The sequence below is a fragment of the Stegostoma tigrinum genome, chromosome 11 (genome assembly GCF_030684315.1).
Source record: "Stegostoma tigrinum isolate sSteTig4 chromosome 11, sSteTig4.hap1, whole genome shotgun sequence".
Taxonomy (NCBI): Eukaryota; Metazoa; Chordata; class Chondrichthyes; order Orectolobiformes; family Stegostomatidae; genus Stegostoma; species Stegostoma tigrinum.
Window position 1 is genome coordinate 36,251,223 of NC_081364.1, and position 20,665 is coordinate 36,271,887.

General features: G+C 40.6%; 1 protein-coding gene across 14 annotated transcripts in view; it reads left to right on the plus strand.

Moving 5' to 3' along the window:
* The window catches only part of chl1b (cell adhesion molecule L1-like b), an 818,676-nt gene that overhangs the window by 484,470 nt on the left and 313,541 nt on the right, over positions 1-20,665 (plus strand). For all 14 annotated transcript variants that reach the window (XM_059649905.1, XM_059649903.1, XM_059649914.1 and 11 more), the window contains one exon: positions 15,276-15,441. In XM_059649905.1, the coding sequence (XP_059505888.1) occupies positions 15,276-15,441 (166 nt within the window). The remainder of the gene's footprint in view (positions 1-15,275; positions 15,442-20,665) is intronic.

Below are 20,665 nucleotides of genomic sequence, written 5' to 3' on the forward strand. Positions count from 1 at the left end.
ATGCAGTCACTGCAACTCTGTTGTCCTTTCTGTGTCTTATCACTGCTGCTCCTTGTCTTTCCATTTTAAACCATCAGCCGGAAGCATTTTGCAAAGAACAGAGATGAACAGGTTCTGCTTTGTCGGCTGGAAGTTTGACGCACACACAGGAAAATGCACCTGTACGGATTTCCAATAGGAGTAATTTTGTTCACAATGTAGACAATATAATGTGGAGGGCTGACCCTTTTTAAACAAAGAGAGAGTTAGTGTCTGTTTGCATGTCTCAGGGTTTAGAACTGCCAAGTATACCCATTGATGCTGTTGGAGCGTAACTAGTTAAAATGACAACCCATCAGAATAGAGCACCAAAACTTCCAACTGTTTATTCATTGAGGGCAAACTGTGTCATTTGACTTGCGTCCTTGATTTAGAAGTTCAAGAAAGGAAATAGAGCTAATCCAGGAAGCTATAGACCAGTTAGAGACAAAAAATAAACTGCAGATGCCTGAATCCACTTAGACAAAGCAGAGGCTGGAAGAACACCGCAAGCCGGGCAGCATCTTGAGGAAAGGAGCAGTCAAAGTTTTGGGTATTGCCCTTTGACAAGACTGAAGAAGAGTAATGTATGTCTAGCTATGGACCAGTGACTCTCTCATTAGTGGTTGGGAAACTATTGGAGAGAGTTCTTAGAGATAGGATTTCCACACATTTGGAAAAGCATGGCCAAATTATGGACAGTCAACGTGGCTTTGTATGGGGCAGGTCATGTCTTACGAACTTGATTGAATTTTTCGAGGAAGTGATGAAGGTGATCATTGAGGTAGAGCAGCGGATGTTGTCTACATGGATTTTAGTAAGGCTTTTGACAAGATCTCTCATGGTAGGCTCATCCAGAAAACAAGATGCGTGTGATCCCTGGTGACTTGGCTGCTTGGATTCAGAATTGGCTGAGCCATGGAGGACAGAGGGTAGTGGTGGAAGGGTGTTTTTCTGGCTGGAGGTCTGTAACGAGTGGTATTCAGCAGAGATCTGTACTGGGACCTCTGCTGTCTGATATATATGTACATGACTTGGATGAAAATGTAGATAGGTGGGTTAGTAAGTTTGCAGATGACACAAAGTATGGTGGCGATGTGGATAGTCTAGAATGTTGTCAAAGGATAAGGCAGGATATAGACCAGTTGCAGATATGGGTGGAGGCATGGTAGTTTGAGTTTAATCTCAGTAAGTATGAGGTACTGCACTTCAGGAGATCAAATGTGAAGGAAAAGTATGCAGTTAATGGCAGGAACCTGAATAGCTTTGATGTACAGAGGCATCTTGGGGTTAAAGTCCAAAAACTCCCTGAAGGTGACCACACAAGCAGATACATTGATAAAGTCGTAGTTTGGCATGCTTGCCTTTATTGTTTGGGGAATTGAGTGCAAGAGTCAGGATGTCATGTTTCCAGTGAGGTCATAATTAGAGTACAGCGTTCAGTTCATGACAGGAAGGATGTGGAAGCTCTGAAGACAGTGTAGAAGAGATTTACCAGGATGCTGCCTGGATTAGAGTCTTACAAACTTTAAAGAGCGGCTTCTTTTCTCTGGAGCAGCAGAGGCTGAGGAGAGACTTGATTTAAGTCTAAAAGATTACGAGAAGCCTAGATACGGCAAATCCTTAGAATGTTTTTCTCAGAGTTGAAATGTCTGCTACTAGGGGGCATGCATTTAAGGTGAGACATGGAAAGTTCGAAAGAGATGTGAGGGTCTTTTTTACCATGCAGCGTGGTAGGAGCATGGAACGTATTTCCAGGGGTTGTGGTAGAGGCTGATACAATAGGGGTGTTAAAGGAACTTTTAGTTAAGCACATGAATAATGCAGGGTGAAGGGATATAGACTAAGGCCTGGCAGAAGGGCTAGGTTAATTTGGCGTAGGTTCAGCACAATACTGTGGGCCAAAGGGTCCATTCCTGTGCTATGTTCTATGTAAGTAGCCAAGTCTCAGTAAAATTGATATCCTCCAGGTCCCATTATTGCTGTGTGGTCAACATGGTCGAAATAAAAGTTATATATATCTGTGAACATTGCATCTCAGTGAAAGTTATTTGATTCATCAAGCACCTTTAGAGCTATAATTCAAATTATCTTGATGATTGCAGTTATCAAAATTTAATGGATAATCATGAATATAAGATGTTAGTGAATTTGAGGATTAAGAAAGAAATGATCTTCAATTTGCTAAGAAAACCTGTATCAGCATATTCTTGGTGTGTAGCTGGAAAGAAGTCTCTAAAGAATTTCAAACATTATCATAATTTCCCCAATAAATTGACTGATCATTGAAGAGCGAGACCACATGAAGACTCAGAATGTCGCTTCATCATTAGCACAGTACATTTCCCCTGTGTTTTCAGTGCATGAATTCGGCTCACAAACTGTGAATGCAAGATATATAGGTAAAATTTTAAGCTCATTACCATTTTTATTAACTGTGAAGTTTAAAAGATTGTCGCATTCATTACTTTTTTTGAAAAGCTTAGACTGTTTTTGCTTGTTTGATAACTACAAATTTAACTCCATATACTGTGTGAATTGCTCATTTTCCCTATAATCTACAAAATTTGAAACTTACGGATGGTGTCAAATGACAACACTTTCCATTTGACCTTTATCATTCGAGCTTCAGTTGTATCATTCACCTTGGTTTCTAAACTGTAATTTAAATAATGACTGGTTTAAAATTTTAGATCATCCAGAAGTCTGCTCACTTCTTCCCAACTTTCATGAGTTCTGCTCACCTATCACCTTTGTTATCACTGACTTAGATTGGTTCCTGGTTGAGAAATCTCTTGATTTTAAAGCTCTTGTGTTCTTTTCTTCCCATACCCTCCAATCCACCAATTCTTCAAGATATTTGTGCTCCTCCAGGTTTGCAACTTGAGCATACTATCTCCATCTGCCAAGAACCAAGCTGAGGATTAATTTGATAAACTTCTCCAGCTCTCTTCATCTCTCTCCTCCTCCAAGATGCTCCTTAAACTTACCTGTTTGACCAACCTTTTGGGCATCAGCCCAAATAACTCCTCCTCTATTGATTTAGCAAAAAAAAATGGTATGTGGGCAATCGCTAGCAGGGCCAGTTTTATTCCCGAATCCTAGCTGTCCGTCTGAAAATGGTGGTGAGCTACTTTCTTAAACCATTGTAGTCCATGAACTGTAGAAACATGCACAATGCTGTAGGGGAGTGAATTCCGGGACTTTATTCCAGCAACACTAAAGAAATGGTGATATATTTCCAAGACAGGATAGTGAGTGACTCGGAGCGGAGGTTGCAGGTGGTGGTTTATCCAGGGATCTGCTGCCCTTGTCCTGCTAGGTGGTGGTGATGTTTGGAAGGTGCTTGTTGAGGGAGATTTAGTTGATTCCTGTAGTGCATTTTGTCGATATACACACTGCTGTTACTGAGCATTGGTGGTGGAGGGAGTGAATATTTGAAGATGTGGTGCCAATCAAGCAGACTGCATTGTCCTGGATGGTGTCAAACTTCTTGAGTGTTGTTGGAACTGTACCCATCCAGGCAAGCCGGGAGTATTCCATCTCACTCCCTCCTTGTGCCTTATTGATGCTGGATAGTGAGTTACATGATGCACAATTCCTACCTCTGACTTATTCTTGTCACCACTCCATTTATATGATCAATCCAGTTCAGTTTCTGCTCAATGGTAATCCATCGGATGTTGACAGTGGGAGATTCAGTGAAGGCAACACCATTGAATGTCTGCTGGCAATCATTATATTCGCTCTGTGGAAATCATTATTCCAGAGTGCTTTGGATACCAAGTAAATTTCAAGAGGACATGGGCAATTTTTGATGAGCAACAGGTTGAAGGGTTGTGGGGAGTGGAAAGGAAAGTGGGGTTGCAGCCAGGGTGAGATCAGCCATAATCGTATCAAATGGCAGAGCAGGCTGGAGGGCGTTAATTGCTTACCCCTACTCCTGGTTCTCATGTTCTTGAAGCCAAGGGCAGTCACTCTCACCTCACCTCTTGAATTCAGCTCTTTTGTCCATATTTCAATGAAGGTTGTGAAGAAGTCAAGAGCTGAATGGCCTTGGAATACTCCAATCTGAGCATCAGTGAACAGGCTATTGTTGAGTAGGTGCTGTTTCCTGACACTGTTATGATACCTTCATCATTTTACTGATGATTTAAGGCGGTTTTGGCTGAGGTGGAGTTGCCCGGCTTTCTGTGTTCAGGACATACCTGAGCAATTTCCGATATTGTCAGGTAGATGCCAGTGTTCTAGCTGTATTGGAACAGCTTGGCTAGGGCTTGAGGTGAATTCTGAATCACAAGTCTTCAGTACTACTGCTGGAATGTTGTCAGGGCTCATAGCTTTTGCAGTCTCCAACATCTCCAACTCTTTTTCTTTGATTTCATGTGGCATGAGTTCAGTTAACTGAAGATGGGTATCTGCGAAGCTGGGGACCTCTGGAGGAAGCTGAAATGAATCATCCATTCAGAACTCCTGGATGAAGATTGCTGCAAATACTTCAGCCTTACCTGATTTAATGTCAGACTTTGTTTAACATTGCTCCTATGAGACAGCTTAGGAAGTTTGACTGCATTAAAGGCCTTGCATGAAAACAAGTTAAAATGCCCTCAGTTTTGGCTGAAAAATGATATATTCTGAATCTCTTTTCATTTGTTTAACACAAATTTTTACCTTATCACCCAGTATAAATAGGGTACAATGTTTACAATTTCACTTGGACATTTCCCAAAGATCAGTAGATTTCTCATCAATAATCAAAAGTATGGTTCTGTTTCATTTCTGAGGAAAGATCACTGGACTCAATGTTAACTTTAATTTCTCTCCCCTGATGCTGCCAGACCTGCTAAACTTTTCCAGCAATTTCTGTTTGCGTTTTTCTGTCAAAGGTATGGGCCCTAAGATCAATTTTAATAAGACATACACATCTCCCAAGAGAGCAGTAAAATGTTGAGAGATTTAACTTGGCTGGCAATTCCTGTGAGTCTCTCATTGTCAGTCATTTTTGACAAATTCAGGAAGGAGCCACCATTGAGCATTTAGATAGAGTTGCAGTGGCCTGCTCCTTTCACTGGTTCTTTGTTTTTGTTCCGCCCCGTGGAGTCTCAATTTCTGTCCTAGGTTAAAACTGAGCATTCTGATCCTCATATTGTTTATGTCAAAAACCTTGTTGAGAATGTTTTAAAAACTTGTGTCCTGCAAAGGAAACTGTGCTTCACCTGTTTAGCCACTAGTTTGTGCTGTTGTCTTTCTCTGACTGTCTTGAGCTTTCCGACTAGATTTGTAAATTTAAAATGATTATCGTAATGTTATGGCATTAACAATTTGTTTTAGCTCATTCTACATGAAATCTGAAAAACTTAATTTGCACACAATAAATTGTACTTGAAATTTTGTTTGCTTTCCCTTAGTTTTTGGTGTTACAGACATCAACATTCGTCTGTCTATTTAAGTTGATAGACGTTTGGTGAATCAGATCTATTGGAGATGTTCTGGATTCATCTCATGCACTTTGCGTGATAGCTGAAGAAATCGATCTGAGAGAGACAGATTTTACCAGCCACACATGAATTGGTTTTCTGCTTTTGCTGTGGGTTGTTGCTTTCAGTGTTCGTGCCTGTTGTCAAGATACTACAGTCACTCACTTGTTGTAGCCCATGCCAGCTAATGGGTGTTTCTGCCAGTTCCCTTTATTGTTGACTGATGACCGTTGTGTACAACAATTTATGTTTAGGGTGATCATGTTGTGCTTGCAAGGATCCTTAAAGCTGAGCTGTTCGGATCCTGATCACATTCTGTCTGCAGTTTCTTGTTCCATGCACAAAATCTGTGAAGCAAACCCTCCTCAAGACCCCGGAGAAACCTTGCAATGCTCTTATGGAGCTACATATCTGAATTTAAGTAGCATCGCGTACATAAAGTTAGAATACTTGAGAGCAATGAACAACACTAGACACTGTAACGGAGAAGGTGAGGTTAAATGAAAGAAAATTCCTGATATTCACTTTAAAAAAAGCAAGTAACAATTTGATGATTTAACCCGAACAGTGAACAAATTAACAGAACTACTAAAAAGCCAAACAGAATTCCACTGGTATGGCCTTCCAATAAATAGATGTTCCACTTAGATAACCCAAACAGTAAGAAGAAACTAAATTGAAACTCAGTCGTCAAAGTCTGTACAGAATGTGCCTTCCAGAATCCTCTGTTTTCTCCACTGTCTCTCCAGTCATTAACATCTTTTCTTCTGATGATCTTGTTGTCAGGAATGTTTTCTCTGTGAAGACTCTCTTCGTTCAAAGTGCCATGGTACCTTTTATGCATGAGATGGTGCTTTCTCAGTGATTTCTTATGAGAGTTAGGTGCTTATTTCTCAGATGGCAGTTCGCTCTCACACTGATTTTCAAAAACCCTCTCCTATGTACCTTGGATGACATAAATTTTCTTAAGATAGCATTGATCTGCAACTTTCAAAGCCATCAGATTTAAATTCAATTGACTTTCAATCACTAAGTGTTTGGTTTTATTAATTGATTGATTCCAGCTAGTTGCCAAAATATCAAAACAAGCCTAAAGTTTCCAACCATGCAGCCAATTAATACATTTTTCAATTTTAGAACTGGCTGTACATTTTCATCCATATACAGACGCTTTTCTTTCTCTGTGTAAATCTCTAAGCTTAGAAAAACACTTCATCTCTGAAAGGAACCATATACTGTATGCAATTTCAGAACAAAACTGTACTGGACAACAACTTTAGAGCATTTTCAGAATACATGAACATACCTGAGGAATGTTCGTCCTTACCATTGTCATTACCACAAACTTAGAGCCTGGTACATCTGTGTGTATCATGTACAGCAGCATTTAGTGTTTGTGTATCTTACGATGTTACTTTGCGTTCTAAGCCTGAAGTCTGTACTTGACTTTGTCTTTTCCTCAACCAATCTGTCTTTGCCCCACTCTCATACTGTAGCATCAACCTACAGAAAAAAGACCACGCTCAGGTTTATCCCTATCCTTCAGACTGCAAGCATTCCATAACCAACAAAACAGTCTGTCATGTATAAATGCCAGCACACTGGGGAGATTTACTTGTGAGATTCGGGATTTTGTTTTCCCATGGAATGACCAGAATTCACAGCTGCAGTGAAGGTAGAAATTGTTGAACTTCCTTTCTCGATGCCAACAAGGCACTGAGATAACAGACTTCGGACGAACAAGACTTAACTTAATGTTTGTACATGCATGCTAAGTGAGTCAACCAAAGATTGTTGCTGATTCATCTGTGTGCATCAAATTCTGCAAGAAGCTGCAGATTTCCGGTCACCAGATACCCATAATTGCAAACATGGCTATCTATGTACACAGGGATGTTTTTTTTAAAGTGACCTAGGATGGAGATGTGATCCCTTGCCCTGATAGCACATTTTTCTTGACACTTTTTGTCAGGGAGAACAGTAAACAGCCATGACAAAGGACAATCCACCTGCTTTTGTAGCTGAGTTCCCACATAAACACTTCATGCAACATCAAAATATCCAAAACTTGGAAAAGTTCTTGGATCAGGACACGTTTGTTTTTATCTTTGCCTCCAGTCTGGACATATTCCAAAGCTTGCTGTCTGAATTTAACGGCAAATGACCATATTTCATCTTTTGTGCGAAAGTCAAGGTTAGGATCATTGAGATGAAAATAACAAAGTGTGGCAACATCACAGCCCTGTTTTACTCCATTCTGGACCCTGAAATGGTGCTGTCAATCTGCACTAGGCAGTGCATGTTGGCCTCTTGTCAGTGGAGTGTTTATGTAATTGGCCCATTAACAGCTCTAGTCAGTGTTGGCGTCCAGGATGATAATTTCACTGGATACCCACATTATTAATATCACTTGATGTCCCAAAGATGTGGTTAGAGACATTTCTATTTATTGGAAGTGGTCTTTGCCTGGGACTTGTATGACCCAATACTGTTTTCCATTTATCAGCCTGGCTCTGCATGTATCCCAGGTCTGCTCGCTGCATGTAGTTACCATTCTCAGTAGTGAGAAATTTTTTATGGAATTGGATACAGGATTCATCAGTAAACATCCCTGTTTCTGCCTTTCAGGAAAGAAGGAAATAGAATCATAGAATCTCTCCAGTTGAGAATGCGATCATTGGCCCATTGAATTTGCACTGACCCTTCAAAGAGCATCCCACCAAATTTCAGCCCCCCAGCTTATCCCTGTAACTCTGCATTTACCATCCCTGTAAACTATGGGCAATTTAGCGTGGCTAATCTACCTAACCTGCACATATTTGGACTGTGGGAGGAATCTGGAGCACCTGGTAGAAACCCAGGGAGACAAGGAGAACATGTGCAAACTCCACGCAGACAGCCACTGAGGATATAATTGACCCAGGTCCCTGGTGCTGTGAGGCAGTGGTGCTCACCACTGAGCTACCATGCAAAATGGAGCAAAAATGGTGGAAATTAAACAAACCTATATCGGGACTGAGAGAGGAACTGAGACTGGCATGAACTGTGAGCTGACTGGTTTCCTTCTGTGTCATAAATGGCTGGCTGAAGATGTCTAGGCCTTGTTCCCGAAGCTAAAGAGCTCCAGTGATGTCAGAGCTGAGGTAATTGGCCCTCCTTTGTGCTGGGTATGACCCCAGCCAACAAAGAGTTTCTACTTTGATTTCCATTGATTCCAGTTTTCATAGGCTCCACAATGTCACAATTGGTAAGAAGGTTATCTTTGTGTCAAAGATCTCTTCCCCCATTGCTTAAAGTAAGCATTTGTGTCCCTGTTTGAATCAAGGCTGTAAGAAAGTCTTGAGCTGAGTGATTCTGCTATGATTAAAACTAAGCATTATGAATCGGTTATTGATGAAGCAACATTTGATCGCATTGTTATGATGCTCTATCATTTAGTTGACAGTGAAGCACATTCTAATGTAGTGGTAATTAGCTCGGTTGGATTTGGCCTAATTTTTGTGCACAAGACATGCGTTGGTGATTTTCCACCTTGTTAGACAGTTGGACTTGTGCTACTTTATGGCAGAATTTCATGAGCAGAACACCAGCAGTCCTGAAGATTCATTCGGGAAGAAAACTTCAGCTTTTAACTTTTCCCATTATGAAGCCACACTGCTGGAGACTTTGAAGGCGCTCAGAGAACATTAGAATCCATACAGTGTGGAAGTAGGCCATCCAGTCCCTCCAAGGAACATTCCACACATCCCAATAACCATGCATTTCCCATGTCCAGTCCACCTAACCCGCACATCTTTGGACTTTGGGAGGAAACCAGAGCACCTGGAGGAAACCCACACAGACAGTTGCCTGAAGGTAGAACTGAACCTGGGTCCCAAGCACTGTGAGGCAGCTGTGCGAACCAATGAGCCACCATGCCTCTCCTGTTCATGAGATATGTAGTTTACTGGAGTTTCTTTTGTTGTCGCTGCAAATGAGGGGTGTGGTTCGGGGTGGGCGTATGGTGAAAGTAAGTTGAAAGCAACATCAAATCTTCTTTATAAGAGATAACAATGTGCAGAGCTGGATGAACACAACAGGCCAAGCTGGATCAGAGGAGCAGGAAAGCTAATGTTTTGGGTCTCCTTTGTTGTCATTGTTCCATTGGCTTGCACCCATTATAAGCGTGTGCAGGAGCCAGTCATTCAGAGAGAACCGAGATATCCCAAAACAATGTGAGAAGTCTCAGTCTTCTTTTTCTTCACTTCAGCACGTATCCCACAGGAGCTGTGAAGAAGAATGAGGAACTCAAGCTGTATAAAATAGTTGAGCTAAACTTTCAATGAAAATTCATTTTAATAACTGCCTTTGCTATTTTGCGGCAATTGTAATTACAAATAGTTTTTTTTTCAACTCAAGACTGCTTTACATTATCTGACATTAAGATTGGGTCTCAAAGATACTGGTTATGTTATTGACAGTCCTTTGCAATTTGAATGATATTTTTAGTTCAAGTGTGATCAACATTTTAGATACGGGCAACAAATAATGATCGGACCATCAATGACCATGCCATGCAGAAACAAAGAAAATGAAAGCAGGAATAGGCTCTACCAGACTGCTCTGCCATTCATTATGATCATAGCTGATCATCCAACTCAATAGCTTGTTCCCACTTTCCCCTATATCCTTTCATCCCTTTGGCCCCAAGTACTATATCCAACTCCTTCATGAAATAATACAATATTTTGGCCTTGAGTGCTTTCTGTGATAGCAAATTTCATAGACTAACTAATCTCTAGGAAAGAAGCTACTTCTCAACTCATTAAAAAAATCAAAATAATTCACATTAACAGTTGATGCACATTACTGAAAATATGTTCCATAAGGACATCCCTTTGCAAAGAGAATTTTCAAGAAATGGAATTGATTCCATGACACATTAATATCCACATTTGTTTGCTATTTGTACACATTCATAAAATCATGAAGGGCATAAGTAAGGTGAATAGCAACCTCCCTTGGGAGATTTCAAAACTAGGGAGCATATTTTTAAGGTGAGACGAGAAAGTTATGAAAGGGACTTGAGAAGAAAACTTCTTTCACACAGAGCGTGGATCCTACATGGAATGAACTGTTAGAGGAAGTGACAGATGCAGGTGCAGTTACAACATTTAAAAGGCATTTGGAAAGGAACATTAATAGGGATATGGGCTAAACACAGACAAGTAGGACTAGTTTAGTTTTGGGAAACTTTGTTGGCATGGATGAGTTGGACTGAAGGATCTGTTTCTATGCTATATGACTCTGTGACAATGAGTCTAAACCATGTTAATGATCTAATTCCAAAATGGTCCTGGGTTCAGACATGGGAATTCTCTGGACATTGACAGTGGAAAGAAAATCCTGTCTGATGGCTCAGAGGAACAGCCATAAATCCTATTCATGCTGTAAAGTTTAATATCAATCAGGAAGCTTCTCTTTTGCAGCTGATGATTCGGAGATAAATGGTCTGATAAACTGGTAATAATCCAGCAAGATAGTGTTTAGAAATCTATCATTTTAAAGTGGGATCTTCTTATCATGGTAAATTTTTGGATCTAGTTAAATTCTCGGAATCATCCAGGTTATCCCACTGTATAACTCGACACTGAAGGAGTGGTTTTATTCTTTGCAGTTCATTTCAATGCAATAGTTTTTCGTATATATACATTACTTAAGAGAGGGCATGATAATATTCCAAACATGAGGGAGAAGGTTTTGTAAATTCAGTCTAATGTGACTAAGTGTTAAGAAAACTGATACAGAAGGAAGGAACTGGAAGAGGGGATGTGAATGTTAAGTGAATGACTGGCATATAATGGAGATCTGGAAGATCACGTAGTTACATTGTGTCTATATCACATCTTCTTACAATGTCCAAACATCTCCGTATGACACTTACTTTTTGAAATACGGAGGTTTTATTGCTGTAGTTATTCTGCACAAGCCAGAACAAAGGTAACAGGTGTATAAGAATGTCAGCTTAGTGCTGTAGTTGATTGGTATAATGAAGGCAAATTAGATATGTGGTTGTAATCGTTGTGATTGAATAAAAATATTATATTCTTATTGTTGTCAAAGACATTCTGAGATAATATGTATAATTCTTCAGTTTACCTAATCCCAGGTATGTTGCAAGTCTCTGTCAAGAGAAAGCAATTCCAGGTCTAAGGAAGATTAAAAAATTTTGGAGGTCAGTGAGATGGTGACAAAACTGTTTGCACTGGTAACTACAAATATGAGGGGCAGTTTTGAGAAGTGGCATGTTAGAAATGGAACAGTTGCCTTTACAAATGATTATACAAGGTTCGCAGCAGAGGAGTAGGTGTTTCAGCTCAACCAGTCCGTGGCCGTGTTCCTGCTGTACTTGAGCCTCCTCTCACCTTTTATCATCAACATTTGATGTCTACCTATTTCTTCTCTCACTTATCAGGGTGTAGTTGTCCCCTTAAATAGATCTATATGGTTTGCTTCAACCATTCCCTAAAGTAGTGAATTTCAAATTGAAAGAAGTATTTTTCTGAATTCTCTTTTGGATTTCCAAGTGACTATCATGAGCAGTTGACCTTTAGTTATGCTCTTCCCCATGACAGGGAATATCTTATACCCACTACACCCATTCTTCTCAAAACCTTCAATAAATTTGAATACCACTATTCAGTCTTTTTTCAGGAGAACAGAAACCCAAACTGTTAATCCTCTTTCATTATACATATCATGTATTTCTGGTGTGATCCTTGCACATCTTACCTGCAGCCTCTCCAGGAAAAGGGGTCACTGGAGGTTGTTGATAGCCTCACATATCTAGTTCCCCAGTCACCAGCAATTTGTCACTTGGAGCTGAAGTCAACACACACATCACTAAAGCTGCACCTGTTTTGTTCACATTGAATACAAAAAATGTGGAAAAACAGCAACACAATGAAAAACAACAGACCAGATTTCCCGAACCTGCATCTTCACTGTACGCCACTTGAGCAGTGATATCTGAGCAAGATATGCTAGACAAGAGAAAAGTTTGAACAGCTTTCACCTTTACAGTCTGACAAGTATCCTTGGCATCTCTTGGCAGGAGAAGATCACCAGCTGAGAGGTCACAGAGTACAATAAGTCCATCAGCGTACACTCATTCTAGGCATGCATTAGAGGGATGATGGCCATCTCCCCAAAAACTTCCTAAATGGCAAACTTACCATGTGTATCCAAGCCTCTGTGTCAGGACATCTGTAAGCAAGCTATGACGGTGGTGGATATTGACACTGACAACTGGGAGATAGACACTGATGAACGTGACCACTGGTGCATAATATTGAAAAGGGTTTTGGAAGTGATGAGCAAAATTGAACAGTTTAGCTGGTTGAGAAAAGGACCAAGAGAAAACAGGGGCTATCAAATAGACCACCTTCTCAATCCACTGTCAAATGCTGCAGCAAATGTGCAGATACTGCAATCTCAGAGATGGGGTCCTGAACCACTGGGTGTTGCTTGATGCATAATTGACCACCCTGGTGGAGGCCACTCATTTCTGTGATGGAAGATTGCCAAATGGGCTTGTGCTTCTAAATGTTCACTCGCATATTGCGGTCAATAGTGTCTAAGCTATTGATAAACTAGAACCCATAGATTGTACTAGACATTGTTGTTTAGTGTTTTAAGTCCAACAAAACCTTTTGTTCTCATCAGTTGCTCATGTAATTGAAGTAAGACAAAAGAGATTATATTTGAAAATTATGACGGAATTCACATTTGAAAGTTGACACTTTCAATTTTGTTCTTTGTGTCTGCTAAGTTCATTTTCAAACTTATCATTTATATCACCACTCCACCAGCACACCTTGGAGAAAATCACACCTAATGAACAAGATGATAATGATATGACCTAATAACAAGAAATACAAACATTGGAATATTGTGTATCATTAGAAATCTGATTCAAAACTTTGAATGGCATCGTTTTTCCATTTCAGTACCATTTGATCAACAGTAGACTATTGACCAAACAACTGTACCAAACCAATTAATATCTAGTGCATTTTGACAGCTGATAAATTTCTATTCTGAGTTCACATCTCATTCTTCAATATTAGGTCTTATGATTAATCTTCCGTACCTTAAAAAGTTCAAAACTGAATACTGAATCAGAATGCTATGATGTACTGATCAAAATCACTATACATTTGTTATGGAATGGAACATTATTCTGTTTTCTAAAACATAACACTTTTTAATCAAGCTGAAATTGGCTACCAAAAATCGCAGCTAACGTTCTTGAACTGTGGCAAATTTCACTTTCATTTTTAAAGTTTGGTGAACTGTTTGACTTGATGTCTTACCCACTGAACAATTTCACAACCATTGCTGGTTTATGGTAGCAGCAGCAATTCTTGCAGGTTGACCTTCTGTATCAGAAAGCACATTGGCCAGGATTTTCCAGTGGCCAGTTGTTATTCCTGCGCATGAGGGAAATGCACAGGGAAAACCTACGGAATCTCCGTTGTAACAATTCTGAATGAATTGCCCAAGAAATTGAACTTTCTGCTCGGCAAGTTGTACAAACTTACAACTTGCTGAGAGTCTCTGTTTTAAGTTGAGTATTCCGGACAAGTCCAGTGAAATTTCTGAAAATAATTACTCAGGAAAAGTTGTCTGAGTAAATCATGAGGGACTATTTAACAGAGGTCATACTTAGCTCACAAACTCCCGAGTACACCACCTCGGGCTTCTTGTACTCTGCAAACCCTGACCTGACAATCCTGACCTGGGACCTGACACCTCTCTTGCTCTCCATGTATTCACTTCTCCCACAGGACCTGACACAGCCATCAGGCTCCATACCCTCCACTCACCACCGTTGCAGTATATGACTCCCAGTTCCCCACACATCCTTCTCCGACAGCTGGCATCTGACCCAAACCCAACCACCCCTTACCCCATCCATCCACCACTGCTGGACCTGGCCCCCGTCCTTGCCTGTTGTAATACCTGTTACCCACCTGGCATCCTACCCAGCCAGTACACCACTTACCTGGCACCTATCTCGGATCCATCCTGCAAACTACCCGCTTAGCTGTCTCATCTCTCACTTCGTTTACACACTTATGTTTTGACAGCAACCATTAACGTGGCCATCAGGGCTTTTATATTTCAGAGAACGGCATCTCACTGCAATGAGAAGGGGTTTGCCTTCCTCTGACAGTTCTGCATTGCAAAAAAAGTGTCAGAATGGAATTAATACCTTCATATTTTGTGAGGAATTCCTGACTGAAATCTTCTGTCAGAAATACAGAGCTCTATTCTTTCAGTAAAATAGAAGGGAGGTGTAGTAATGGCGTAAGAGTACCACTTCTTGGAAAATTCACCCCATGGCATTTTTCCCCAAATGCGATTTGCGCCGCAATGCATGTTCAATATTTTATTTTCTCTTTCATTTCATGACTTGCTTCTATCAATGCAATTCATTTTCATTTCTGAAACAATTCTATTTTATATTATGCAGTGTGCCTTAAGTTTGAAAAATCGAGGCCCAATGAATCAGAAATGGTAAAGTGAACAGTTAACTCAGATTTAGAGAATTGTTTCTTCAGGCAGACATTTCACAAAACGATTGATGGTTTTAATTATTACTGCTTTACAGTTGAAATGTCAGATGCTGTCGTTTGTAATATTTGTGCATCTGAAATTATTCTCATTCCTTTTATATATTTATTAACATTGAAGAAATTGTGCTGACAGCATTTTGGCACTCTGTCTCTCTTTCAGTTGCGACAGAAATAGTGCTTCCACCTGAGGATTTGATGATACCAAAGTCTGAAGTGGCACAGTTCAAATGTCATGCTGCGTATGACTCTGCTTTCGAAAGCGACTTTGAGTTATCATGGAAACAGGATGGATATGAAATTTACAGTGACCAAACCGAGAATGACAGGTATTAGTTTGCAAAATGGACAAGAAGCACTTCACTTCAGTTATCATTATTGCTAGTGCCAATCCATCACCACCAACGTCATATTGAATAAAACGTGTCAAAATCGTAGGCACCTATTCTTAAGTTGACTGGCTTCCAGACTTGAGCAAGTTGATTACATTTTGCTTCTTGATCTATATTCAGAGCCTGCGTTAAGGACCTTTGAAATGTTTGCTACTTTTTATGTCTTGTACAAATGTACATATTTTTTCTTCTGCAGGAAATATATTATTGTCTGTCTCTGAATTTTAGTGAAAGAAATCATAAATTGGAAAGCATGCTTTGCTAAAAACAAACTCTAAGTTTATGCATCTCGTGAACTAAATCTTGAAAATTAACTTTAAAATTTGGCATGCTACTACTTCAATTTTGACCATATTTGTTTTCAAGAAGGTGCATGTATCAGTATTTAAAGATTATTTTAATCCTTTTTTGTCTGGTTTTCCTAACCAACAGTGGAGACCTGCAGACGTTGATACGATTGTAAGTTTGTGGTGACTCTTTTGCAGTTCTAGATTACATTTTGTCAAAGTGACAGGACTCAGTTCTGGAACTCAGGAAAGAAGGGAATCAACAGAAGGCTTGGTTTTATTTCATAGACTGGGATGGGCATTTTGCACCACTGCATCATAATTACATTTTCTTGCAAATTATGTTATTACAGTGGTTATCTGTGGGGACTTGCATTAGTAAGAGAGGTTTTCAAATTGGGTATCAGTGTAAATTGTTAGACTACCATTTATTGTCTGTTGCTAACTCTATTTAGAAGGTGGAGGTGAGCTGCTTTCTTGAACTGCTGCAGGGACACCCAAGTGTTATTGGGAAGGATTTTCAAGATTTTGACCCAGCAACAGTGGAAGACTGGCTGAGGTAGTTTCAAACCAGAATGATGTGTGACTTGGATGTGCTGATATGCCAATGCCCTTGTCCTTCCAGATGTTATAGGTTGCAGGTTTGATGGGCACTGTCAAAGCAGCCTTGCTGAATCGGCACAGTGCAGCTGTAGCTGGCACACACTGCTGTCACTGTGTGTTGGTGGTGAAAGAGTATTGTTCAAGGTGACAGAAGGAGTGCCAGTCAAGATGACATTATTGAGATTGTCATGTTTCTGAAGCTCACTCATCCAGTCAACTGCAAAGTAATATTACACTCCTGACTTGTACCTTATTGATGGTGGAGAGAATTTGGGGAGTCCGAAGGGGAGCTCTGGCCCACAAGTTCCCAGCCTCTGATCTGCCCTTGTAGCCACAGTATTTATATGGTTGCTCACATTCAGTTCCTGGTCAATGATAACTCCTGCCTGTTCACAAACAAGTATTCAGTGATGGTGATACCATCGAATGTCACAGTGTAATGGTTACATAAATGGCCGTTCAACCCCTTCAGCCTGCTCCGCCATTCAGTGAGATCATGTCTGATCTGAGACCTAGTTTCACATATCTGCCTTTGGCCTGTATCCTTCAATACATTTGTTTAACATAAGTATATCCACCTCTTATTTAAAATTAATAACAGATCTGGCATCAACTGCTGTTTGTGGAAGAAAGTTCCAGACCTCTATCACCTTTTGAATGTAGAAATGCTTCCTAATGTCTCTTCTAAATGGCCCGGCCCTAATTCTTGGAAAGTGTTCCCTTGTTTTTGCATCTCCAGCCAGTGGAAATAGTTTATCTTTATGCTGTTTATTTTTCCCCTACTAATACTTTGAAGACTTCAACCAAGTTATCCCTTAACCTTCCATGTTCTGGAAAAAAAGGCCTAATTTGAATAATTTCTCTTAATGACTGAACAAATGATTCCTTCTTGTTGGAAATAGTTTTTGCCTAACTCTTGAATTGTGTGAATATTACTTGCCATTTTTTGGTCAAGCCTGGATATTGTCTTGACCTCACTGCATATAGACCTTGACTGCTTTAGTGTCTGAGGAGACACAAATGGTGCTGACCATTTTGCAATAATCAGTACAGACGCCCCAACTTCTGACATTTGTGATAGAGGGAAGGCCATTAGAGTCTCACAGGGCAGAAACAGGCCCTTTGGCCCAAGTCTTTGCCAATCAACAAATACCAATTTACACTAATCCTATTTATATGTGCTTGGTTGATTGCCGACAATGTCCTGGCATTATAAGTATTCCTCCAGATACTTCTTGAATGTTGTGAGAGAACTTGCTTCTTCCACTGTCTGAAGCAGCATGTTCCATATATCTACCACCCTCGCGGTGAAAGCTTTGTTCTTCCGATCTCCTCTAAACCACTTGCTCCTCACATTAAGCTTATGCCCTCCGGTCTCAAACACATTTGGCATGGGGAAGAAATTCTCGAGAGCTACTCTGTCCATGCCTCACATAATTTTGTATACCTCAATCAGATTTCCCGCCCAGCCCCCACTCAGCTTCCTCTGTTCTTTGGAAAATAAACCTAGTCTATCCAAACTCTCCTCATAACTGAGACTTTTCATCCCAGGCAACATCCTGGTGCATCTCCATTGCACCTTCTCCAGTGAAATCACATCCTCCTGTTAGTGCAGCAACCAGAACTCCACATTTCATTGCATCTGACAATTTGCTGGATACAGGTGAAGTGCTAGATGACTGAAAGACAGCTAATGTGGTTCCTTTGTTCATGTTTTATAAAATTGGGACAAGATTTTCTTCATAGAATGCCTACAGTGTGGAAACAGGCCATTCGGCCCAAGAAATCCATACTGCCCCTCTGAAGATCATCCCACCCAGACCCATTCCCCACTTCTAATCAATACATCCCTGGGCACTGTGGACAATTTAGCATAATCAATCCACCTAACCTGCTAATCTTGGGATTGTGGGAGGAAACCCATGCAGGCACAGGGAGAACAATGGAAACTCCACACGGACAGTTGCCTGAAGGTGGAATTGAACCCAGGTTCCTGGTGCTGTGAAGCAGCAGTGCTAACCACTGAGCCACTGTGGCACCTTGTTCCTAGAATGTACGTGCTGACCAATAGGGGCTAACATCCCATATGCCTTCTTCACCACCCTATATACCTGTGTGACACACCTTCAGGGATCTATGGACTTGCACACCCAGCTCCTTTTATTCTCAGTATATTGCCTTGCACTTAGGATTAAATTCCATTTGACTCTGCTCTGCCGAATTTACAAGCTGATGAATATCAGGCTGTGGCCTGAGGCCATCCTCTTGACTACCAACACCATCATAAATGTTTTGTTTCATCAATAATCTTACCCACTAATTATATCTTCTATATTCACATCAACGACTTTAATGTACATATCCAACAGCAAGCATCTCAGCACAAATCCGTGTGGTACACTGCCGATCACAGATTTTCAATCACAAAAACAAGATCTAACATCGCCTTTTGCTTCCTATTCAGAAGCAAATTTTGAATCCAGTTTACCAAGTTGCTTTGGATCTCATGGGCTGTTATCTTTTGGACCAGTTCTCTATGTGGGACCAGTCAAGGTATTGAAATCTACGTAAACTGCACTACCATCATCAATACTAATTAGTCACTTTATCAAAATACCCAATCAAATTAGTCAGACAGGATCTCCCTCTAACGTATCTGAACTGACTATTTCTGACCAATTTCTATTTTTTTCAACTTTTGATTAATCCTGTCTTCTAGAATTGTTTTCTAATTTGTTCCCGACCATTGACGTCAAACTAACTGGTCTGTCATTACCTGGCCTGTTCCTGCTGTCCTTCTTGAACAAAGGAACCACGTTAGCTGTCTTTCAGTCATTTAGCACTTCACCTGTGGCCAGCAAATTATTAAATATCTCAACCAGGGCCCCAGCAATCTCTTCCATAGCAGCCTGGGACAAATATATCATCAGCCCATGGAGATTTATGCACATTGATACCCACTAGAACATCTAATATCTCCTCTTTATACTTTTAGCCTCTTCTGGATGGAACCTCGCCATCACAATTGAAATCTCCACCTACAATGTTGTTCTCCTTTGTGAATCACCGTCAACCTATAGATGAAGTTGAACATGATTGGCCCTTGGACAGTAGCCTGAGAACTTCACTCACTTTTGTTGTGGAGCTGAGACTATTGACCTGCAACAACAACCATTTTTCTTTATGTTCGTTGTGATTCATTCAAGCTCACCTCATCGCTTGAGTTCAGCTGTTTTGTGTGCATTTGTACTAAAACTGTGCTGAAATCAGGGACTAAATGCCTTGGTGAAACCCAAACTGAACTCTCAACAAGCAGGGATTTCCAAATGTGCACTGCTTGATGGCACCGCCAGCAGCCTATTCTACCACTTCACTGATGATCGAGAGCAAACTGGCTGGGTTGAATTAGTATCAGAGATAATGGGAACTGCAGATGCTGGAGATTCCAAGATAATAAAATGTGAGGCTGGATGAACACAGCAGGCCAAGCAGCATCTCAGGAGCACAAAAGCTGACGTTTCGGGCCTAGACCCTTCATCAGAGAGGCCCGAAACGTCAGCTTTTGTGCTCCTGAGATGCTGCTTGGCCTGCTGTGTTCATCCAGCCTCACATTTTATTATCTGGGTTGAATTAGTCCTGTGTTTTGCATACAGGACATACCTGGGCATTTTTTTGCATTGCAAGTAGATGCCAGTGTTGCAGCTGTACTAGAAAAGCCTGGGTAAAAGATCACAGCCATTTCGGGACCGCAAGTCTTTCATTGACTTAGACTTTTTTCACAGCCCAAAACCTTTGCAATGCACAATGCCTTCAACAATTTCTTGACATCACATGGTGTGAATTGAATTGGGACCTGTGGTACTGGGGACATCTGGAGGAGGCTGAGGTGGGGCTCCACTTAACATTGAAGATGTTTGCAAATCGTTCAGCTTTGTCTTTATTGCAGATGTGCTGGACTCGCTCATGATTGAGAATGAGGATATTTTTGGAGCCTCCAGCTCCTGTGAATTGTTTAATTTTCCTTCATCATAAATGACTGGATGTGTTTGGGTGGTAGAGTTTGAATCTGATTTGTTAGTTCTGGAATAGCTTAGCTTGGTTTATTGCATGCTTTCATGGTGTCATGCAAATAATCCGGGTTTATGTATGTCAGGCACAGTTTCAGGCATGCTGTCTAGTGGTATTCATTGAACCAGGGTTGATTCCCCTGGTAATTCTGGAGTGGGAAATGCGTTACAGATTGTGGTTGAATGTTATTCTGGTGCTCCAGA